General features: G+C 36.9%; 1 protein-coding gene and 1 long non-coding RNA gene across 6 annotated transcripts in view; one reads left to right on the top strand and one right to left on the bottom strand.

Annotated features, from left to right (window-relative positions):
* JAKMIP1 (janus kinase and microtubule interacting protein 1) overlaps positions 1 to 25803 on the bottom strand; it is a 144986-nt gene that overhangs the window by 13853 nt on the left and 105330 nt on the right. For 3 of the 5 annotated variants that reach the window (XM_066185437.1, XM_066185436.1, XM_066185439.1), the window contains exons 13-20: positions 22861 to 22923; positions 21598 to 21696; positions 18472 to 18573; positions 15608 to 15661; positions 14555 to 14620; positions 12108 to 12176; positions 8843 to 8920; positions 7052 to 7255 (exon numbers count right to left, since the gene is read on the bottom strand). In XM_066185437.1, coding sequence (XP_066041534.1) covers positions 7052 to 7255; positions 8843 to 8920; positions 12108 to 12176; positions 14555 to 14620; positions 15608 to 15661; positions 18472 to 18573; positions 21598 to 21696; positions 22861 to 22923 — 735 coding nt within the window. The remainder of the gene's footprint in view (positions 1 to 7051; positions 7256 to 8842; positions 8921 to 12107; positions 12177 to 14554; positions 14621 to 15607; positions 15662 to 18471; positions 18574 to 21597; positions 21697 to 22860; positions 22924 to 25803) is intronic. The other 2 variants (XM_066185440.1, XM_066185441.1) reach the window with 2 other exon arrangements.
* On the top strand, positions 11451 to 13798 carry LOC136290953 (uncharacterized). The gene is made up of 3 exons (XR_010721396.1): positions 11451 to 11601; positions 11916 to 12060; positions 13372 to 13798. It is a non-coding gene; the product is annotated as an uncharacterized lncRNA (long non-coding RNA).

Raw genomic sequence — 25803 nt, 5'->3', positions numbered from 1 at the left:
GTAAGAATTTAATTATTTTCTCTGTTCTGCAGTCTCAATCATTATAATCCAATTAATAGGTACTGATGTGGGAGAATTGTTCTTTTTAATCTTTATTATGCATCTGTAGTTTATTTGCCTTTCTGAGGAGAATGAACCTTTTAGCAGCAGCACTAATGCATTTCTCAGGATATATATTCTGTCACATTTGTATTAGTAAACCAGTGAATTTTATAAAAGCATTCAGCCCCAATTAACTATCTGTTATAATCTGATACAAATTACTATATGTATGTAGTATTTATTAGTAAACTTGATTCATCGTTTTTAACACTGAGAATCTTTTAATTTATGCAACAACATACACTGATATCTGACAGAAGAATATCCACAGTCCTACTGCTTTTCATTAGGGAAAACAAATAATTTAAGTAATATTAGATTTATATTTACACAGAATGGCTATGCTAAGTCTATGTGAGCTCAGAAGACAAAATACATTCAATATCATAAAACTGACTCTGTGACAGCCTAGGCACATTATCAGGCAGGAAAAAAACCCCAGAAGCATAATGTAATATTTATCTAGCATTAAATTTAGATTATTTTACATTTGGATTATTTAAATTAAAAATTCCCATGCAGTTAATTATAATGATATATGTATGCATTGTGCCTATGAAAATACACATATCCTTAACTTCTGTAACAAACTTCACATACTTTCTTTTTTCGACTTGCCTTTCCTCAGCTCCCACTGGCTTTTCCTAAGAAACAGGGTATTCAGGATTTCAGATGAGAGGATTTCAGCATTCAAATTTCAGATAAGAGTTTTCTTGGCACTAATATTATTGCAAGGCATACAGTTGCTCTTACTTTGAGTAGAACCTCAATCACACCTTGATTAGGACAAAGAGAGCAGACCTTTCAAATATATATTTATTTAAGTATTACAGCAGTCCTATCACCACCTATTCGGACAAGTAGCATCACTAAAGCAATAAGCAAAGCAGACACAGGTGAAGACTATATGAAAAAAACATAGGGAAGCACTGTAAGATGAACATATAGAAATTACTAAAATTAACTCTCATCTGTCATGCATGTCAGCTGTGAGAAATTACAGAAGTTTATTGTGATATTGTCATTATAGCAGCAATAATATGCTGAAAGACTCCATGTTCACTCCTGCGTGACAAATCAATGCCACAGGTCAACTATGATTAGCCTAGTCATGATGTACTTGATGAATACTGATGACGGTTATACAGCTGTGGTATATCAGATGCTTTTAAGACGGATTCATGAACATAAAAACTGCATTATCAACAGTAATCTATTACATTTTAAACAGCAAAGTATAGATCATTAATACTAAGGGGAAAAAAAAGAAAACTCAGTGGTTACCCTATGTGTACCTCTTCATATTGTATGCAAACAGCTAGCACCTTAGTATTTGAGATTCAAAATAAAAACATTGAACCATTAAATCTACGTAGGTTGGGAGGAAAAATTATCTGAGCCTCCCCAGTCATTATTATATGAAGGTTCACTGTAATACTTCTACCTAATTTCTAAATTGTGTGACACAGCTGTGAGTTTTTGACCAAGCCAGCATCTCTGGCACAAGGCAACATGGCAGAGGAGGGGCCATCCTCTCTGTCACTAAGCATTCTGCCAAAGAGGGCAGATTTAAGACAACACCTCCTACCAAGGAGGCACACGGAGCACAGCATCCTCCCTCCCTCTCTCCCTCCCCCAAAAGCCTTCTCATCAAACATTAAACGTTAATAATCCTCCTGGGGTGAGAAACAAACACCAACCACCCCTCTCCCCAAACAAATATCTACCATAAATAGTTGAGACCATATGATCATATAGATATGGTGACCTCCAACACTATGGATTCCTAAACAAACTACTCTCCCAGCATAGAAAAATTGCTCATACATACAAGAGAGCAAGAAGAACTCATGGAGCAATGGCATTTGCCATAGCTTTGTTTGGCTTTAAGCTGGAAGAACTGTACCCTCAGAAAAAAACTGCTGGTCAGAAAAAGAACTAAGAAACTTAGTGAAGAGAATTAGTTTGTTGTTTCTCAATTTCAAGCAATATTTTGACTTTTCAGGATGAAAAAAGATTTTGGTGCTTCTGACTTTTCCTCGGCGTCCATGAAAAGCAGTGCCCGAGGCACTGCACCAGCAGTGAATCCTCTATGGAGCGGCACATGGAGGTCAGTACCTGCTCTGCCCTAAAGCTTTGCCTTCTTCTATTAAACCATGCAAATAAAGTGGTAATTTCTGCTCTCCTTACTGTTGAATAATCCAATCTGGTTACAGGAGTAAATGCCCCAGTTTAAAGAAAACATAGTTAGATTTTTTTACAGCTACATTCCAACTATTTAAAGGTGGAATTGGATGAGTTCAGAAGTTCATAGATGTCTTATATTCAGGTCTAGAACTGAAGTAATGATTTCTTTCACTCTGTGAAACTGAGCTTTGCCCAAGAATATTCTAACTCAAGTTAGAATAAAACACACTCAGCTTAGTACAATACTACAGTACAACTTAGGGGGAAAAATCACACTTTTTGATGGCACAATGAACTAACCTATCTTTTATCTTTCTTTTTTCCTAACCATTCTATACAAAGATAAGACTGCTCTGGGAAATTATTGGACTATATTAATAAAATCTGTCTTTCATATACCTTCTGACTGGCAGCAGCCATTTTTGGATTGAGTGTGTGTCAATCTGCTGTCCTTCAAGGATCTTCTATCTTCTCTTTAGATTTAAAATAACTTCACATGAAATCAGAATAAATTACATTTCTATAATAAATTTTCTTCATGTCTGAATACTGCTAACAGTGCAATTTGAATAAATCTATCCTAATTTAAAGCCTGCTTCTGCTGACTTACCCCAGTTTCATACTCCAGAAGCAGCTACAGTAAAACCAACAGGAATATATTTTGGTTTTTAATTTGTTTGATTTATATAAAGCATAATTTGACATTTAAATAGTTACTAGTGTTAGAAGACAAGATGACTAAAAATATTTTTTAAGGTGAACTAAACTAACCATGATGCTGTTTGGACTTTCTGTCCTGGCATTTTTTGGGCTGCTGTTGTATTTTAGTTTGGGGTGGGGTTTGATTTTTTTTGTTGTTGTTTGAGTTTTTTGGTTTTTGTTGTTTGTTTGGGGGGTTTTGGGTTGGGTTTTTTTTTTTTTTTGAGTTTGCTTAATTAGAAAGCTGATATCACTACTTCAGAAATACGGTGCATTGCTCTTTGAAGTATCTTTTCTCAGAGATGGATTTTATAGCTATACAACACATTTTTCTTTCCCTCTAGAAGTGATTTAAATTATATACATAAGAAATTACTCTTAATAGAACCTCCTAGTAATGACCTTCATATTTTCAATAAAAAGCAGTAAAGTCATGCCACTGCACTGACTAGAGCACAAATGTTACTTTTAAACGAAATCTTGCTAAAAACAAATCAGAAATTGATTTCCAAAAGGTTGTAATAGCAGTGTAGCACAATGAGACTTTTTTGATGGCAATATCCACAAATGCTCTATTGCTGGCAGCAAATATCACAAGCTGTTCATGACAGATTTTTAATTAACATGTTTTACCTCCTCCAAATAGAGAGGATGGTGTAAATCAGAGCACCCTCTCTGACTTAGAGGGAGTACTGCCAACATGCTTCAGCTGAGGATCTGTCCCCCAGACCTGCATGTTGCAACTCTGGATTTAATAAAAGTGTTGTGTGCCTTAGCAAGCAGATCTAATCACACAGTCTGTCTAATTTGGCTCCACAGAGGCCTGGTTTCCTTAATGCACAATGGGTATACATGAATGGTTCCATTTATATACTAATGAACAATAATAATGTGGGGCTATAGATGCCCAAGAATAACAGACCTATCAATGTAATACAGAGCCTAACTTCCTGAAAAATATTTATTTCACTGGAACAAAGTCAATACCCAGTGACCAAGAACTCAAGCTTTACATCTGGACAAAGGAGAACACATAAAGCAGCACACCTGGGCAGCCATTTACCCATTTCCTTATGCCCATCCCTGTCTCTTTCAGACAGTCATTCTCCAGGAAGGACATTTACCAGCTCTGTAAAACCAGCACCTCACACGCTAAATACTCAAAGTCCCTGCATGAAGCAATTAATCCATAATGAAACCCTGCATACCAACCTATAGCTTTCACCAGGTGCTGTACCACTTCTGAACCCTGCACTTATGGTCAAGGAACATTTACAGGCAGAAGGAGGGAACTCTTTCTTCATCATCAGATCTCCCTGAACCCCGACTCCATGACACAGAAACTCTGACTCAGGGAATATTGTTGCCAGCCTGCCAGATAAGCTGAGTTGTTCTTTTGAAGTCCTTGTATCAGGCAGACCAGAAGGTAATGAAAGCAAAGAAACAGGCCTTCTGAAGTGATTGAACTTCCAAAGTTTCATAGAATTTGGAGTCTTTAGTACATGGTTTCTGTTTCAGGGAAAGTTTGAGAGTGTTTGCAACAAGAAGACTGTATTAAGCCTTGCAGGTCAATCATGTTGTCCTATCATTCTCTACAACCTTCACTTCAGTAGAGGAAGAAGTGTTGCACATACTGTAGAGGTACTGCAGACTGTAAATCTGGCCAGGTCTAGACTATTGTTTAGCCAGAAGAAAGTGCAGTGGGTGCCTGCTGATGTCACAGTGTCAGCAAAACTTCTCCTGGATGTAAATACATGAGGAAAAGAGGGTACTTCTCAGAGATGTACATTACTTAGTGCAGCTTCATCCATTCACTAGGATTCTGCCAGCACAAGTGGGGTTTCATTTGTGTAACATTTAGCTTCTGTCATTTGCTAGTGAGATGAAAGTAATCCAGTGAGAATTAGTCCTCCAATATCCCAGGCAAATTAACTAGAATCTTTGCCTTTGTTTTTCCTGTTTAATAGGGAGTGTGTGTGGGGGGAGGGCATGTGTGTGTGTGTTAAAAATAGACTACTAAAATACTTAGATGCTTATTAAGCAGTAGAATTCAGTTTAACATGTCCTGCAGGGCTGTAACATTAGCATGTCTAATGAGATGGGCACAACACGAAACTCTAATGACATCCTATAAAACGGATCTGGAGACAGGTACATAAACATCCATGGCTAATGAAGCTGTGTTTATTTTTGTTTTCCCATGTACTCATCATATTTAACCTTATGATGTGAAGCAATCTGTGAATGCATGAACTGGACTAAGAGAAGATGTGCTCCAGATGCGCATATGAAGTGCTCTAATTGATAGCAAGCAGGCCATGGAACAAATTGGAACAAAATCTAAATTAAACCCCAGATATGCATAAAACATGGATTTTGAGTCCTCTGGAACAATTGTTTCACTTTAAAAATCTACTCCTATTTTTTTCTTTCTGTTTAGCACTATTGCACAAGCTCAACTTTGGGGCTCTGCCCTGGTGCCCCAAAAATACACTCTAACAAGGGACACAAAATGTGTCAAACCACATTCCTGGTGAAAGCAAAGGACCAAACTATATCTAGTCTGATGCTAAAATCTGAAATTGTCAATTATTTAGGTGTAGAGGCATTATTCAACACACAATGTCATTCATACCCATTAAACGGCATCGACAAACAGTATTTACCCAACTGAAAAGCGTTGTGTTATTGTTCTGAGTAAAACAGCAACAGTCTGGCTAGGAAACTGGACTGCCTAAGAGACTAACAAAAAACTCCATTCTCACCAATTTTCAGCTACACTAATAACATTAAACTAATATTTTCTGTCTCCATCCTTATTTACCAAATTTAATAGATTTACTTTACTCACTCTTTCTGACACTTTCAGTGCTAGCTGGTACCTACATTCTCCAGCTTTCTGTGTACCATTGCTGATGACTATAAGTAGGTGACAGCCATAACAAGTTCATCTCCTGATCTCAATGTTACACATTCCAAACCAAGGGAACAGAGTCAAGGAGTAGAGAAAGGATTTGGAACTCAGAAGTCAGGTCTAGCACTTGCCACCATAAGCACTTCCCACCATTGCAGGATGACAGGAGATGATCACAACAGTGCTGGGTCACATTACATCAGTTTCATCTATATTCATCTACAAAGCCAACCTGAAGAGAGAGAGACTTGGACTAAACTAAAAGCAGTTCTTGCCCCAGCACCTGAATCAGCACCTGAAATAGCAACAGTGTTCTGGACACATCTGCATAGCACATTTTGGCATCTACAGTATGTGATTTCAGACTTGCACAGAAAGTAGCCAAGCAGCCCTCAAGATCTAGGACATCTGCCTACAACTTCCAGAGTCTACTATAAAGGAGAACCAAAATCCTTGGAAACAATTATTTCAGCTATAGTAATTAATTAACACGCTGAGACATGCAGCTCTCTTCTTTCACTGAATATTTGCACAAAAACACTAGCAATGTTACCAGTACTAAATAATTACCACACTTCTATAGGCCAGGACCTTGCCAAATTCAAGTTGTCAATAATTGTGCTTAAGGAAGCAGTTTGGACAGGCAAGGCTTTTCTGAATGAATTTAAAGGAGTGAAGGCTTGTAAATGGCCTCTTAAAAAAACTTCCTGAGACTTCCTATTTTTTATTTTAAAAATTTTACAAATAGCTAAAATAAATAAAAAGGGAGGGGAACAAAAATCTTGGATTACTGTAACTACTGTTTCTGCCTTTATTCTTTTCATAGTGTTACACACTAACTTTTTCTACTTTAGGACCTAAACTTGCAACATGCTCCCATTGGAGTCCTGGGGAAGACTGTGTGGTTGCTCACACACGAAAGGTTGTGCAACAGCACCTTGTGGTGAGACAGTGACTTGTTCTGTGTGTGCACCATGCCCAGCACAACCAGGTCCTGACACCAACGGCTCCTCGGCATGGGAGCTGTACAGAGACCAGACTGAACAGAACTCCACGAGGTGAAGGTGAAGCGATGCTGTCGTACGGGCAGTGGCGGCAACCACAGAGGTAACACCAACACCAAAGGGGAGGAGGGAGAACCGGGATTACCTGCTGGGCCTGCTGCAGCAGCTCCATCCGCTCGTGCAGGATCTGGCTGTCAAACTCACGGCTTTGCCTCAGGATCTGCCGCCGCACCTTCTCCACCGCCGCCCGCAAATCCTCCCGCTGCGCCTCCGTCAGCGACTCGCTCGCCCGCCGGCCTGGATCCTGCTGCAGGGCATTATACAGCGTGGCCTCCAGCTCCTGGATTTTCTAATGCAACCCAAATCACACACAGACAGGCTGACGTTTGAATCCAGCAAGCAAACGACCCACCAAGAGCTAGAGGAGAAGGCTAGCAAGTGAAGGCTAAGGCAGGAGGGCAGGATGGACACAGACAAGTAGACAGAAAGCAGCAAGCGTGAGCAGTGAAAAGCATTCCACACAGAGTGCACGCAGCCTCCCAGCATGGACTGAAACCCAGGAGACGGGTCCTGCTCTAGCAAATCACTGACTCTTCCATTTAACAAAGATTCAGAAGATAGGTCTGCATTCAACACTTCATAAAACTCCAAATCCTGATGCTGAACATTACAAATTAAATTAAAATTAACAGATTTCCTTCAACTGCAGCTGAATTGTTAAGCCATCCCATAAAATAAAAAGACCACAGGATAAACTGTGAACAGAAATCTCGCTCTCCCTCTCTGTGGCCCTAGTGACCTGATATCCATGGCTCACAGTCTACGTCACTGGCTTAGTTCCAAGCTGCCATAAGCAATGAAGGAAGGAACACTTGTATACACTAATCCTTCATCCGTCTCTTGCTATCTGTCAGATTCCTAACATAATTCTCATGCACTGACCAAAACTGCAGTACTTTGCAAAGCAGAGTAAACAGGAGAACTTCACATTCACATGGAGAATTATACTCCCAAGAGGAAAGGAAGGAATCATGACAGTGTTTCCTTGATTACTGGGGTTGGTATGATCCTATCAAAAACCAGCATCCAGACTAACAATATTTGGATCAAGTGCATCTGACCACATCCCTTTGGCCCTTGTAACACCTTTGTGAGGTAGGTAATTCCATCCATATTAGTGATGCATAAACAGCTGCACAGAGAGGTTAAATGGCTTGCCCAAGGTCACAGTGCTAGAAATAGTGCCTGCTTGCTTTTATCTCTGTTACCTGCTCTGAGCACTAGACCTTGCTTCTTCTCTGAAAACATTTTCCACATAAGAAACATTTACAGTTTATAAAGAATGCTTCAGGCCATTATATTTTGATTTCCCAAAGTCTAACTATTAGCAAAGTTGTGTGTATAGTTTTACCAATTCCTGGATAATTCCTAAGTGTTGTTTAGCCTGAGAAAAGGCAAGGTTGGAGTTCACCTTTTGAAAGCAAGGAAGGGTGAGGTTGGATAGGATCGCACAGGAAGGAATTGCATAGGAAGAACAGGCATTCCTGATTTAGGATAGGTTAGCAGCAGTAATACTTACAAATGCTTCAGGAAAAGAAATACTGGAAAAGTTCTAAAGTAGTTTCTGGTGTATTTTAGCAGTCCTGTATTTTTTCATACATAAACCAGTTTTATCCCATTCCAGATGTACCAACAAGATGTTTGCATATCACAGAATGAAAAGTGCAATGCAAAAATGTTACACTTGTAAGTACTATAATCCATTTCCTTTTGTTTAAGAAATAGTTGATTTCTAGTCTGGCACGAAAACAAAAAGATATAAAGTAAAAAATAGTCCTATTTATAATTAAAAGGAAAAAAAAAAAAAAAAACAACAAACCCTGCATTTTATCAGATCTGTTCAAACAGAAAAATTCAATGACTTTGCTTTTCCTACCATGTATGCCTGGTCCAGAGCTTGCTTCCTGTAGTCGAGTTCTTCCTCTAAATAACCCTTCTGTTTACTGAACAGGTCCTGAGCAATAATAAAAACAAGGGAGTGTTTGTTCTTTGTCCTAATTCATGAAGAGTTATAAATGCCATCATTTTTATGCAAGCTTTCCACTTGAAAGCAAAAGAAAACTCATAGAAAATGACCACGTTCATCCTAAGGATATTTGGAATATCCAATTTACGATACTAGCACTTCAAATCTGTGTATCATATTAACAAGCTGTACCTAGAAAGCATTGACCTCTACTCCAGTGTACAAACCTGCCTGGACCTGACAGAAGTGCACAGAGCAGCAAAAAAAGAGTGAATGGGCATGTACATGCATGTGGTCCAGTAGCTGTAACTTACACAGGGCAGGCCAAGGGAGGGAAAAGAGAAACACAAAAGAGGCACTTTATGAAAATATCCCATAGAAATATTATGCTTAAGGAAACCATAGGGCAAGGCCTAATTGCTGTTGTCTAATCTGTTCTTCCAGGGAGGAAACTCCAACGTGCAGGGCCACAGCTGGGGTCTGTAGCACCATCCTGTGATGTGTTACTGAAGCTGAGGTAACAGCTCAGTCCTCAGCTTGTACAGGCAGGAGGCCAATTTGAAACAGGTGAAGTGATGCCCAGTGAGGTTGAGTGACTAGCTGAAAAGCTGAAGAAGTTTCAAGACACCTAAGTTTTACAGGGATTGTTTACTTATGTTCTTAAAAATCAAACTCCTCAATTTTCACTATTATATATAAACCTCATAGACTGGGGTTTCAGTGGAACTCAGTAATCAAAGCATGAGGTTTCAAGCAAGTTGTGGACATTCAAATGGTTGCTTGATTAGTCAAGCCTTTAGAGTGTTTTGAATCATAGAGTCATAGAATGGTTTGGGCTGGAAGAGACCTCAAAGATCATCTTGATCCAACCCCCCTACCACGAGCAGGGACGCCTTCCCCTAGACCAGGTTTGATGATACTAAGTAGAACATAAAACAGTTACTTAATTTTATTAGCTTTTCTTTCAAAGCAGGTTTTCACACTCAAAAGAATTAGTCATAGAACAAAAAGCAGAAAAGCCTTATTACTGAATTTATTTTCTATCATTCTTTTTTCTAATCAACACCCTTTTGCATTTCCTCAACATATAGAATAAATGCCAAATTAAATACATAGGGTTCTTTAGAGCACTATTTGCAGCTTTTATTAATAGTGTTAAAAAATTCAAATATTGTTGCTCTGGTTAGTTTTATTGGATATGGGAATGCCCCAAAGTCACTTGGCCAAATTTTGCCATCAGACATATATGTGGACTTCTGACAACTTTTCTGTCAGTTGCCAGTCTAGAACTGCAAGAGTAGCAATATATAAGACCAGTATTAGAGGATTCAGAGGAACAAGGTGCTATTTGTTCTCTGTATAACAAGTATAATATTTACTATTAATTTATTTTGTAATCTTGGAGTTATTTTAATTACCTATTAATTAATATTGAAGGCAAACCCAAAGTTTAAGTCAGACTTTTATCTTGGGGCTGGAATTTGGTTGGGAACAGATAGGCATCTATTGCTATGATAGCCATTTTAGAAACTTCTGCTCCAGCATATTCTAAATATGCTACTGGTCCTGAAAGGAAAGAACCTCCAGCAAGTCCTGTAGGACATATTTTTCAGCCCTTTGTGGACATCTCCAGAACTCTGTGTTCAGAATTCTGAGTTCAGAACTCTGGAGAATGTGATACGGTATTAGATACCACATTTATGCAACTGAATCCCATGACTACCCAAGTGGCTCATTTTCTGACACGGATGAATTACAGCAACTGCAAGGCTGTTGTACAGGATGAAACACCACCATGCACTGCGAGCGCACAGCAAAGGACAGGCCTGGTCCTGACTTTCTTACAGGTGTCTGACACCACAGAGGTAGATTGAATTGTCTGAGACTATAAAGTGGGTCAGAGCTACCACCAGACCCCAGAATAGCAATGCAGCTGCCCTGATCATGTTACTTCTCAAAAGGGATAGTAAAGGCTGCCCATAGAAAGCAAGAGGGAAGGAAACAAGAATAGGACCTCAAACCCTTAACACAGGCATCAAAGACAGCTAAACCAGTGCTCAGTCCTTCTAAAAGTATCATGCAAGAATATAATTTCTCCAGTCATTGAGTCAATCATTAGGGATGCAGATTCTCAGATTGTTGTGCTAAACACATAGATGTAAGGGCTATTCATAGTAAGACTTAAAAACATCACAGATAATAAGGGGGAAGATAATACATCAAGTAATAAACCTCCTATTTTTTCCAGTTTTCTTTACAAAAGAATCCAGTATTTGTAGTCACTTTGCCTTCCCCAAGCCTTTGTAATTTTCCATAACAAGACTTAAAAGTAAAGAAATATTAAATGTGGAAAGTATCTTATCTATGTTAAAGTACAATCGGTATGACAGGTTACACTCAAGACAGAACACAGTCTGAGCACTTCTATATTTGTTTGTGGATCAAACACACTCTTCTTCAGTGGCCCTGGGCAAAACACTTAACCTCCCTGTCTCATTGTCCCATTCTTTAGGATGAATGCAATGCTGCTTATTTATCTACCTGTAAAAGGTGTGGTGAGCAATAATCAGTGTTTGGAACGCCATTTGAAGATGTGAAGCACAGCATGCATGGTAAACCAATAAAACCAAACACTCCTTCCAGAACTGTTCAACATATGGAAAAACAAGGTCAGTTCATTCTTCAAGACAGAACTGCCTTTTGAGAAAACATTCTGTCTTTAGGCATAAAGGCTGTGGGGCAAGAAAGGTCATCTGGAGTAAGAGGTCTTGACAGCTTGTCCAGAAGCTGAGTACCAGAGAGTAAAGAAATACCCTTGCCAATTCTCCTAGCATTACCCCAACATTAAAAAGATGCTGCTGCCTGACAAATTAATATGCAAAGAAAGCACAGAGACAATTTCACATTGTTTGGTTGATGTGCTCTCCAGTTATGACTTTGTGCCCTAATTTGTATATATTTTTGCTATTTTTGTTCTATATAGACTTGAAAGTTCTGTCTCACCCCAAAGAATACAAGCAATAGATTGTTCTAAAAACCACTTGCCTATTTTACCATTAAGCCACCTCTCTTAAGCAGAGAAAGGCAGCAAACCTTCCTGGGATGAAATATATGCACATTTCCTTGAGGTGAGTTTTATCTAAATGAATTATACTTTTAGCTATTTTTTTCTTACCTTCTCATTCTCCAGGTCTAACATCTTCTGTGTCAGTGCAGCTTCTGTCCCCTCTATCTGTTTCAACCACTACAGAAGTGTGAACAGAAAAAATAGAAAATGAACAGAGATTTTGAAAAGGGTTCTACCAGACATTTTGCAAGTTTATTGCCAGCACTTCCAGGCATATGCTCCTCCCATGCTATCTATTCACTCTGAAGATACACATGAATAAACCAGTTGTGAGAGCACAGGCAGAATGGAGGACTGCAGAGACACACTAAAGACTAACAAGTGGAGGTTGCTTTCCTACAGTAAGTTAAATGGGGTTTTCCTCTGTAAAATTCAACAAAGTAGACTTGAGTCAAGAATGCAAAATCAACCTGATTGTTTCTTACTCAAATACTTGCTGGCCTCATTTGTGAAATCATCATCTCACCTCAGGCCTCCAGTCCTGCATTTTTCCAGAGGGCAATTAAAACAAAAGACAAGGTGGAAAACTCAACACTTAATTCTGTAGTTTGCTGCACCCTTTGTGGGAAGAGACTCACTTGTAAAACATTGGTAATGTAGAAGGAAAAATAAAACAGACATACATGCAGATGGAAGCTCTTGTAGTTGCTACCATTAATCCTTTTACCATTATGGTGACATTCAAAACAATTAGAAGGAAGAAGAGCCATTGCATTCAAAAGGTAAAAATTACACATCATAATAGCTAAATGCAAAGATAAAAGGTTCTTTCTTAATTACTAACCATCACCAGGATTATGTTAATATTTCCATTTAAGTTTATTGGAATGGATGGGAACGGTCAGTTCTGAATATTTAATTTCATTTCCCTACTTTTCTTCAATAAGGACCCGTGACTAACTTACAGAGAGCAGATTTGCCACTGATAATTGTTGCTTTCCTCAAATGCCTTGTTTACTAACACTGGACTACTCACATCTGCCTTAAGTCTTTTGGTAACCTTTGCACATCAACTCCTTTAATTTAGTGTTTTGGTGAATTCATTAGGCCTCAGACTCAAAGGAATTAATGACATACTAGCTTTTTTCCCCAAAATTTACACAGGAAATTTCAAACGTAAGTTTACAACTTATGAAACATGAATTCATTATTTCATCATTTTGAACCTTCCACTATTTAAGAGACTGAAGAATAAAAATGGAACTTTGTTTTATCTGCTCAGCAGGTTAGCTTTCTACAGAAAAAAATTAACAGGAACACCATATTCCCCAGAGATTCTATTTTCACCATCTTTGTTTTCTTCATTTCAAAGGTGACAAGCTGAAGATATTCCTAAGGAAAGCCTCACCACTGATATTCAGCAAGACCGTGAGCATTCTGAACCTCTGAAATCACTGGAAATGGGAAATCCTGAGCATCTCTCACAGCTACCCTCAATCAAGTGAAGGGCTATTTGCAAAAATTAGAGATCTAATTTTTTTTAAGGTATGAAAATGATATGCAAAACAAAATGTTGATCCTGGTCTTACTATGCCAGATAGCCTTTCATGAACCAAGGGGCACAGGAGACACAAACAGTATTTTTGGGAATCTCTACCTTAGCCTTTTATAGTGGGGTTCTTCCTCTTTCATTTTTTGGATGTGAAGTGCTAAAATCATTACCTTCTCTTTTAATGCCATAAGACAGTGCAAACCACAGGGATTTCAGCCCTTTTCCCCATTTTTATTTTGCTTATAGCAATTACTGATTTAAATTAATGATTATTAAATTACCTAATGTCGATTATTTACTTTAAGATATTTAGATAAGTAGATTATCAAAATTATATCAATTAAAGCAATTATTAAAATTGCTCAAATTTTAATTTAAAGTATCTGATTCTGAATTTCAACAATACATCAGGAAAGATTTAATGGAAGCATATGAAAAGGATGCACAGAGTTTCTTCAGAGAAATATGCAAGTGTTTCTTAGTTCTAAACGTCACCGCTTTCATAATATACGGATTATATTCTCTGGAAGTAAAGAACCAGCCATACAGAAATGAGTTACCTGATTGATTACTTATCTTGTGCAAACTACTTTTTCTCTATGTCCACTAATTTACAGAGGAAAGGACCACTGACTACTCTGGGCTTTTTCAGTCATCCACAGAAATGAGCCCAAAAGGGACCATGGGATTACAGAGGGCACCTTACAACTGTTCCCAGAGCACTGAGGACACCAGCACTTCTGGGAATGAAGCCTTTTGTGTTAAGTGGATTTTTAGTACTTTATGCTAAGGGAATATCTCCAAAATATGTTTTTATTTTTAAACTGGGTTTTTTTCTTGGCTTTACCTCAAGACATCACAATCCCAACATTCGTGTAAGGATGAATCCATTCTCCAATATAGATAACCTGAACAGGAAAGCTGTGCTTCCCTGGCAAAGTTATGAGGTGTCTTAGAAGACATGGTCAATTTTTAGCAGATAAAAATATTTACTGAATTCTACCTTTTCACAGAGGGAAAGCACAGTCCCAGCTTGGATTATTGCAACCTGCTCTTCATTTCTCAAATTCTAAAATACAAAAAGATGCATTTTAAATTGGATTAAAAATTCATCCCTTAACACAAGCATTATGTTTTAACCATATTTCAAAAAATAAATCAGGTAATAAATAAATAAATTATAACATCTAGGATTACAGACATGACCAAAAAGGATTCCATGACTGAAAGTACGGAAAGTTAAACCAAGGGTGCTTAGCTCTACTCTATTTCAGCACAGCAGCCCCACAACACCTTTTCAACATATCTTTCAATGAAACAGATCATTCAATGAAAATTAAGTGGTTTCAGTCAGGGATTTTGTCTCCTTTTTCTTGGTTTTGCCAGTTCACTGGACTAAGCCTTGCAGCAAGTGAATCTCACCTTCATGCACTTCAGATTTCCAATTAAAGAAAACAAAGCAAAGAATAAGTGCCATAGAAACCTCCACAGGACTTGCAACATGACATTCAAATCTAGAACTTAAAACTAATATTATAAGGACCCAAATCTGTTAAATGTAGCTATAAACTGGACTCAGCTCCTTGGATGTTTGTGCCCCAAATGTGTGACTAAGATTTTATACTGCATTTAGCAATAACGAGGAAAAAGGAGAGAGTTACCCTTGCCTTTCTCCCAGAAAACCCACTCCTGGCAGTTAGAGCCTTCACAACAGAAGGTGCTGCTATTACTACTCAACAGGGATAATTCACAACTTAGTCTGGCTTTGACTTTTGTTTTGTATCTTTTCACTTTGCCTATTACAGTGCCTATTTTCTGTATCATTCAGTCAAGACCAAATCCTATCTTAAAAAATACTCTTTTCACAACCATCAGTTTAACTCAAAAATTTAATGTCGAAAAAGCCATTCCTAACCAATTCATATTCTTCATACAAATACAGGCATATCAAAATCACCCTGTCCACTGTCTTGGATGTTAGTATCTGCTGTGGAAAAAGAAATGCTTTAAATTAACCATGAAACTGGAGGTACATTTAAAAGTAAAAAAGTGTTACCCCATTATCTCCAAGAATATCTAGCTTCTTCATAAGTTCAGATATATTCACATCCTGAAAAAGATGTTCAACACTTATTTTTTATGAAGTAGGTCAGAAACAGTTTTTATATGCTACATTTTATGTACCTGTGATTCACTTCTCTGTGTGAAAAGATTTCAAATGTAAGTGAAACACAGTTTTGCGTCACAATTACAGAAGTAATCACTGATACTTTAAGACAAAAAAGAAGTCACACTCAATTATAACTAGCAACCTGGATGTCTGTGCATGAGGGCAGAATGTTTCTGTATCTTTCACACTTATCATCCTGCTAATGTGTGTAGAGAAAAGATCAGAACTGATAAACAGGTTTAAAAGACATAAAGAGAAAGGGCTTAAAAGAATTTTGTTTGTTTGTTTGTTTGGAGTGCAGCATCAACCACATCAAGCTACAGAAGGTTAAAGGACAGAGAGTATGAACAAATAATTGCTATGAAGGTTTGCTTGGTGGTTTGATTTTTGTTTTCTTTGTTAAACAAAACCATGGAGTTTCAAATCAGCCTTACAGTGGCAGAAGGGAATGTGCACAGTGGGCTGAACATCCTCCTCCAAACATTATCAGCTCATAATCATCTTTCTGATAAGAAAACCACATTTCTCTGCCACTCAGCTCTCAGATAATGAACTGAACAAGCCACTGAAATAAAGAAAACCACTCCTCTCAAAAAAGAGAGAAATAAATAAATGGAATCACATAATCATGGAATATGCTGAACTGGAAGGGACGCATCAGGATCGAGTCCAGCTCCTGGCCCTACACATCATCATCCCCAGAAGTCACACCATGTGCCTGAAAGCATTGTCCCAACACTTCTTCAACTCTGTCAGGCTGGTGCTGTGACCACGTTCCTGGGAATCCTGTGCCAGTGCCGAACCACCCCGAGTGAAGAACCTTTTCCTGATAAAATCCACATGATGTCTGTATTTAACACTGTGCCAGGATCCAGTCCTAGGCCCCAGAACTCTTAAGTTTAAAAAGTTGCTGGAAAGTTTCATAGAACTGTTTAACCAGAGGTAATCACATTCTCCTGAACTATCCCAAGTTTGGTTTGCAAGTTAACATGGACCAGGGATCATTTCCACCGACAGCCTGTATGCAGTCATGCTATTTGAAGGCAGGAAGCCTTGAGAGCATGGGAACAGACTAGCTCATGTTAGTCCAAAATGCTTAATGCACATACATAAAGCAAAATAGCCTTGTTAAATGCTGCCACCCTCAACTTCTACTTATAATCAGCACTGAGAAAAGGTCAACATGTCACAGGGCCGTGTATGGTGTTTGAGTTTTTCTTTCCTGAGAGGTCCCCTCCCAAACTCCTCCCCAAAAACTTCAGGGGTGTTCCCAAATGCTACATGAGCCATTTAACTGTGCACATCCCTAACTCTGGAAGGTTCCAGATGCTAATACACTTGTGTTTGTATCAATGTTAAAAACAAAACTATTGATTACATTGACAATGCTGACCAGAAACTTCTTTAGCCAACGAGTTACACTACTGAAGAATGGAATTTACTAAGACATGCAAGTTCTTCTATCTATTGAACTGGAAATAATCATTCTAATAATTTATTTCCATATGATGCCTAAAGGAAGAATCAGAAACCAAATCAGATTTTGCATCCTTCTGGAATCTATATTGCTACTGATGGCTAATAATTTTGAAAAAACAGATAAAAGGTCAACTATTTCAGTCTGCCCATATTAGGCTGCCCCACCTTCCAGGTAAGCGAACTGAGAGGCAGATTGAAAAGAATCCACCCATTAAACTACATCACAGATGACAATGGAAAAAAATGGGAACTATGGATCCTGGTACACTGTAACTGCTACAGCCAACATGCAGAATAGAATAACAGGTAAGCTAAAAGGGGCTCTGGCTCTATTTGTAGGTGCTATGCTAAATGATGACTCTTGGTGTGCTTTGGGAGATAAGTATCCAACCAAATCTCTAGGTAAGAAGCAGCTTTTAACTCTTTTCTTTCAGACTACCCAGCTTCCTAAAATATGCAGAGACAATTTCCATTTATTTCCTCTAGAGATCATGCTGTGCTCATTAAAGCACTGAATAGCAACAAGCCTCCCATAAGAGGACTTGTAAACACAATTAAAAATTCGACCATAAATCACTAGTGAGTGGCACTGAGATTATGCTTTAGTTACTTGTAGAAAAGTTACCCTGGCCTGTTGTGCAACATTACTGACAACACAAGTCTGAATTCCCTCTTAAATGAACCAGCATGCAAATAAGGTTGCACAAATAGCCTGTTCATGGGGGACCAGGAATGAAGAGAGTAATTCTTGCTTCCTTATATCAGAAGGTAATCAAGGGAGTTCTTGATGTTTATCTTGTTCTTGTTCTAAAAGAGTTCCACCTATCTGAATGAGTTTTGGGTCAGGCACTTCAAGGCCCTGGCCTTGGGAAATAACTAAAGCATATTCACTCAACAGAGAAAAGTTTCCACTAAACTGGGTGTAAAATAAGGACTGATTGTCATATTTCTGAACTCAGATGAAGACATTTAATATCACAAACCAAGTACTGTAGCAAGCCTGACAATGAATCACATCAACATCCACATTCTTTCCTAGACCAAATGTAAATTATATTGATCAACCAGCCTTCAGTTTCACTGAGGAACTCCTGAGAGGACCAGACCATATTCTTATGAAACCATTTCCCCAGTTAGAAATATCTTTTCTTACTAATTTTTTTGTTTGCATTTTCTTCCCTGGTAAGTGTCAAACCATTTGTTTGGATATTGGTCTGGTCATTCAAGAAAGGCTCCTAGCTATCCAACTGCATCTAGTGCTTTGAATATACCTTTATTCCTTCCTGATGGCAGAACAGTTGAAGTGCACTTCCATTGTTTTCAGGGAAGGTGGTTATATGAAGATTAAATGCTGGTGACCTTCGCTCTCTCTCCTGAGGAAAGATTTGTTTAAAAACAACATTTGTGGTTATACGTTAACATTTATTCCCCACCTTTACAAAACATACTTGAGTATTAAAAAGGCAGATTCCTGCTCCCATTCCAAATCTGTTCTATTTCTTCTTACTTTTACTGTATCTGAAGAATTTTGGCTAAATACAAACATAGTGATAGCGGCCAGCTGATTCCATGCACAGAGTTTCTGCAAAGCTACCTGATGCTCGCCAGCTGCTGAACCCTTTCAACACTGTCCCTAATTGACTGGAGCCCTAAAGTACTCCACAGGTTTTTATGTTAATTATAACCTTCTTTAACTATTGTTTTCTTTCACGGAACAATAAAACAATTTAGAAAGAAGAATCTGCAGAAAAAAAAAATTAAACTCTGTCATGAAATAGTATTATTGAAGATTTTCTCACTAAAATTAAACCTGTGTCCCTGTTCCCTGTTTATTCTACAGTCTACCTTCCTATTAGAGCATTTAAAATCCCCATTCATATACACTCCACAAGCCAGGATGTCAGAATATGTTCAAAGGCAGCACTATTCTACAGTTATAATTTTCTTTGTGCCAAAACAAAAAATTATAAATTCCCACTTCTCTAAAGCTATAGTATATCTAAAACTTAACTAGTCCATGTACATAACTTCCATGCAGTTCTTCAAAATACCAACCTATTATTTCTTCAGAAGGCAGAAATAACATAAAATAATAAGCAAGCAATTTTACCTAAATTAAATTTTAATGTGCCTAAGAAAAATGACTGGACTGAAGGCTCTGGGCAACCAAAGCTTTGGGTCATACTTTGAATTCTCTCTGGCCATGAGAACATGAGCAAGAAACACCAGATTTCATCTCCATATTATAAGGGGACACTTTGGCAACATGAGCTTCATTTTCTCAGAGAGACGACTACTACAAATATATAGGTTCTTATGACCATCCATGTATTACTCCATTTCCTAAATCACAGATTAGGTGTTTTAATTGATATGGCAGGCAGGCTGCATCCATTCACTTAAGCAAGTTACAAAGCATGGCAAATCTTGTTCATTAATTAGGTTAAACCTAATTTGAAAATAAAATGTACTGAGAAAATTCTCCATAGTCAATGCTATTTTCCCCCTCAGAGGGTTTGTTTTAAATAATATTTATATCAACCGTCTAATTCTGGGCTTATGGTCTTAAATAATGACTGCTGTAAACCAAAACCAGAACTTTAATTCTTATCCAAATTCAGTTTTGATTTTTGATATTATAAATTCATCAGCTGCTACGACATTCAATTCACCTAAACTTGCTCGTTTTAATTGATAAAAAAATGTGGTTTACACTTTACCTAATTTTCATCTGAAATAACTGCTCTAAAAAATACTGTCCTGATTACCAGAAGAACTGATGGTTTTCCTGAAGCATTGCACTGCCAGTCACATTTGTGTCTACATGCTTGTCCATAAGGAAAAAATCTTTTCTTACAACCACACAAAAATACTTCCATTGTTATTCTGTAAAAGAATTTTTCCAAGCTTTGGCACATGACAAAACCTTACACGACATACTGAGCTGTTTTTGATGTGATTCTTCCATATGAAAAATACATTTGTGAAGGATCTATTGAAGAATATTTGTTTGTTCCTTAGAAATCTTTTTAGGACAGTTTTCTAAGTACACCCACACTTTACGAAGCAATCTCTAGTCCAATGGCCAATTCAAATGCTAAATTGTTCTCTATTTTACTTTACAGTTCTTTGACAAAATATAAAAATATGTATTAGAAAGCATATCTATTTTTCTGAACATCTACTGAAATTCTAATAACCTAAATTCATAATTTTGAATATAACGGGTTATGAAATCAAAAACATATGGTTGGCAAAGGATGAAAAAAAGATTAAGAAATGTCAGACAAAAAGAACGTCCACTTAACAGGAAGACATGACATTTTCATCTTTATCAGAGAAGCTACACATGCCAAGATTTTTGGTGAAACGTGCTAGGTGATAAAAATGGAGGAGTGACAATGACAGGTTTCTCAGAGAGTTTATTCTAAGCAGTGTTAAGAATGCTGGTGATCTTTGAAACTGAACAATGTGTCATCAGGCAATACAACCATGTGACAGCTGTGCAGCACACACAGATACTTTGGTGTTACTAAATTCAACATGAGCCCAATTTGTGAGGGGATGAGAACCGTTGCTTTCAATTGTAATCACAGGCTACATGTTCAAAGTGTTAATTACAAATAATTATGCTTATTTGTTTTATGCAAAGTATAGAATTTGTTTGCTATAGGCAACATATTCGTTTAACATACAGAAGTTGTATTTCTGCTTTACCACTTTTCTTTGGCATTGCCAGAGGTTTGGGTTTTTGCTGTTTTGTTTGTTTTTTTTTTTTCATTAACTGAAACCAATTATTTCCAGTCCACGATCACTTTCAACCATGAGAAAATGGATTTAAGGTAAGAGGAATTCTTTGGAAGCTGCTATCAGAATGTGTTCTTTTTAAGATAAATTTACTTCATATGAATGCTGTCAATCTTATACCAATGTAATTTAAAGCAATTATACATTGATGTGATGGATGTGTCAGATCTTTAGTGAGATCATTGCATGCAAGATGTGAGAAGGTGTGTTAATTTAATCAACGCCAGCCAAGGCTGTAGTATACATACCAAGTGATTTTACATGCAGGAAAGGAGCAGTTATGGAAATGAAACAAATAAAAAAGGCAAAATATTGCAAAATAAAATATTTTATTAGATGAAAACAAAACTATATGCAATTTATATTAGCTATATTACATCTTCATAAACATTAGTGAGCATTCTCTCCAAAACATATTAAGGCAGTGGCATCAATTTCATTATCCCAAGATACAACATTTAAAAAATAGGTACCTAAGTGACTTCCCTTAAACATGCATCAGACATCAGTAATCTTTACAGGAATTTCAGCTTGGGTTCAAACATAATTTCTGCTCCATTTGAGAGTTTGCAACAGAGAGAATCTCTTACTTCAAGCTCTAGCACTCTGAATTCTAACAGCTCATTCTGGTCTTTTGCATCTTGCATCTCATTCTTCAGCTGATGCTCTTCTTGTTCCATTCTGTAAATCTGTGAGACAAACACAACATGGTAACACCCTGTAAGCACTAGAAACGATACTGCACAGAGTTACAAGCCAGGGGTTTAGACTAAACTGTTAATTATTTCCATTTTTTATTACACATCAGGCTGTGTCCTAGAGATAAAAAGGAACATCACATCAGAAAGTATTTCTGAGAATTGTCAGCAGAAAATGGTCAGTGTTCTCTTAGAGTAATAATCTGGAAGTAGCATAAAAGTGATATAAATATTGTATATAAGTAGGTTAAGTAGTTGAAGTTTTCTTTTAAAATCCAGCAAATGAAACTGAATTACATTAACATTTGGGTAGACAGTTCTCATTGTCTTTGCTTACTTAGACATCTAATTTTTACACTGTATGAAAGACAAAAATAGAGTGGTTTTAATGACTACTTTTTAATTTGACAGAATTTTACCTTGGGGTACTAACAATGACAAAATAGAAATTCAATACTGGCTATTAATTATGGCAACTAATAGCTTTGGTCTACTGTCTAGTTTAACTGGGTGATCTTTCTCTTTGTACGAAACTAAACAGAAGTGTAACATCTGGCATAATGTACTTTAACATTTCTAATGCCCATGTAAGTGTCCAAATAAATTAAACCTGGCTGTAGCTAGTTTTAATAATGATTTTTCATTTGGTTATCTTATTTGTATTGTATCAATATTAAGCTACTAATTAACAAAACTAGTTCTTTGTCTTCCTAAGTTGACTAGCCAACTTTCCCACTGTCAACAAAGAACACAAATCACAAAATGCATATGTTCAGCTCTGACAGTTAATGTAATAAGCCTTGAATCAATCAGTATTACTTAATGTGTGGAAAAACTATAAAAATATTGAATGGAGCAGGCAACTTTGTTAGCGGTCAGGAGAAAAATAATCTTTGTGTAACTGTGTATTTTGTTAGACACTAGAAACCTCAGCCAGCTTGGGATGTACTGGTGGCTATCCATGGAAGTCCACAATAAAAAGCAGCTTCAATTCCTGAAGAATATAAAGGTCTATACATACTTTAAACAGAGACTTTTATTTAAATTTCTGTTTCTGGTAAGAAATAAAGCAATTTCATGCTGATTTTATAGTACTGAGTGCATTCAATTTCTTTTACAATAAAGTTCAACAATGGTGAAAATATTCCCACTTACCTTCTCTAGCAACTCCTGATTTGTTCTAATTAACAGCTGCTTTTCTTCTACCCATTTTGAATCCTGCGAGGAAGAAGAGGATTGAAAATACGTACGTTTTGTCAAACAAGACAAATGAATGACTACAATAATTAGATTTCAGGCATCATTTTACATTCAAGTATAAAATGGTCACACATTGAAAAATAAAGCTCTCATAAATATTTCAAGAATGTACAGTATTTTATGCTACAGTGAAAACAAAAGGTTTTCCTTTCCTGTAGCAGTCTTTTGTTTCCAGCTAGCATGAACTTTTAAATCTTTACATGTAGCAATTGTGGGTCACCACCATTAAATACTTTATGTCATTTTAAAAATATTCATTTACTCAGCTGAACTCAAAACTATTGTTTTCCATTGCAAAGGTTTGGAAACTTTCTTGCAAAATCATCCCATTTTAAGTATTGCAATACAAATCCAGAGGAAGAAAGGGCTGAAAATGCTTTAATTACCCCAAATGACCAAAAAGAAGCTTCAGCAATATAAAGTTAATTACCCTCTGCTAAAAATCTGAGAATCTGGCTAATACAGTGTTTGTGACAAGAAATACAAGGATGCGGAGGAAGGGAAGTGATGCAAGACGTATACTCCATTTGGAAACTGTCTTTCTAATTAATCACTAGTTCCAAAACACTTCTTTCCTTTTAGGTTTTTCCATGGCTTCAACAGGCCTCATCAAATATCCCTTTAAAGAATTAAGCTACAAAAACTCATGGCCAGCCATAGCTGGACATTCAGATTTAATGGATTATAACAGCCAAATTTGCTCGTTTTTCCTGGAGAGAAAACTATTTACATAACCTTGCTCATGCTGCTCTAGAAAGTTTATTAAAACAATATCTAACACTGAATAAGCCATACTAACTCTAGATCAAATTATCTTCAAGGGACAATTATTGAAAATCTAAATGCCTTTATTAAAGTAATACGGATGATGCATTATTTTTGAGTAAGATATTTGCACACTGATGTTGCACAAGGAATCAATGAAATCTGCACATCCCAGTCCATGAAAGATCCTTGAAAGATGTCAATCTGAAGTATTATGATATTATATTCAGTCCAATTAGCATTTTTTTAGTTTTTCTACTTACTGTCTACTACAATTTCATATTCTACTGTTCTCTCCCTTTTTCCACTCATACATAGAAATGCATTTCATGTAATGAAGAAGCTCTTCATGGTTGTGATATTACAAAAATAACATACTAAAATGAGTACTGAAAGGCATTATACGTGTCAAAAATTTTTGAGGTAAATAAGAGAAATGTTGAAAATAAAATCTGTTATCTAGTTTAGTATCTAACTAGCATTTTACTAAGGTCAAGGAGTGAAGAGTTGCAGGCACAGACTTAGGGTGGATATCCCAATCCATGGAAATGGTAAACGTACCCATATGGTGAGGTTCAACAGCTATTTCAGACCTGCAGCTTCAACTACTCCAGTTCACACAAGTAAAAAAAAAAAACAGATTAATCTGCTCTCTTGATAACAAATTTCTGCATCTTTCTTGATAGAGTCCAACTACACTTTCTGAGAAAACCTGAACTCCAGCCGAATTGTACTTACACACCAGGTCACTGAGAGAGTTGGGCATTCATTCATCCGGCACATTGCATACTCCAATACTTTTATATTTATTATTTACCATTATTAATATGTTATAAGAATTCCTTCACTTAATATAAAATTTCTTATGCATGCACCTCAATGTGCCATGCAGAAATGGATTATTAGTTTTGTGTTACTTCTGGGGCAATACTGACAGGTCCAGCCAGAAGATTAACAAAAGCATTGACAGTTACTTTGAAATTACACATAAATTGTTATAAACCAAGCCTCACATAATTTTTTAACAATAAGCTTCTAATCTCATGCTCTGAAATTGACTTCAGGAAATTTTCTGGAATAATACACTTGGATCTTTTGATTCATTATTTCCTTTATAAACACACTAAAGGGGCTAGCTCCAGAATGAACATTCTGCAACCATTATTAAATCATCATCACTACCATCTACATGACAAAGTAATAATTAAATAATTTTTTAAAAAATCACATCGTGCACGAAGAATTCTGTTTTTCATCACAACCATTTATTTTGTTGACTGTAAATACTAACAGGTCAGGAGAACCAAGCAGGTGCTAGAGCTCCCAGGAGAACATTGTGATCCCCTGTGTGGAAAGCTAATACTCAGTGTACAAACCAGCCCACTAGAAACATCATAGTGCTCCTTGTCACATCCCTGCTCACCTTCTCAGGATTAATAAGAGATACAAAGTTGAAAATGTGGTTCTGAATCCCAAAGTGATAAATAATTAAATTCTAATTTCCAGATATACCTTTTTGACCTCTTGAAGAAAAAATCACAGAAGTAATTCCTTACATGGGTAACCAAATTCATTTACCTTATTTACATACACAGCACTTATACACTGTACAGTCAACTATATTGTTAATGTTCTCAACTACACAGCAATTTGCCCACAACATTTTTTTCATAAACAAACCAAAATAGCAGCAGTACATGCTTGAGAGGTCTTTGGTTTCATTTCTTCTTCCAGAAGTTCAGTGGGTCATCATTTTTAGATTGACAACATATTCTCAATTTTTAGTAATATTGCATTTACATGGAATTCACTAAGCAAATTGCAATTTGTGTGGAAGCTAGCATAAGTGACTTTTGTCCTTAATTTGAATATGGTTCCCAAACCTTTGCATTGATACAGAACCTCACAGGAAAATTTTCTTACAAAGAATAAACCATAAAAATAGTGTTATCATTCATTTGGCATTATATGTAGACTGTGTTAATTGCTACAGGATCACCGGTCTTTTAAAGGTATATCTACAGCTAGGTCTATCTTATTACTATAAGCTACAAACTTAAATTCTTATTTCAA

This window comes from Chamaea fasciata, unplaced genomic scaffold (assembly GCF_029207755.1).
Source record: "Chamaea fasciata isolate MVZ Bird 193981 ecotype frontalis unplaced genomic scaffold, bChaFas1.0.hap1 SCAF_6, whole genome shotgun sequence".
NCBI classification, from domain to species: domain Eukaryota; kingdom Metazoa; phylum Chordata; class Aves; order Passeriformes; family Sylviidae; genus Chamaea; species Chamaea fasciata.
The sequence above is the reverse complement of the archived record's forward strand: the minus strand, read 5'-3'. Positions and strand labels throughout refer to the sequence as shown.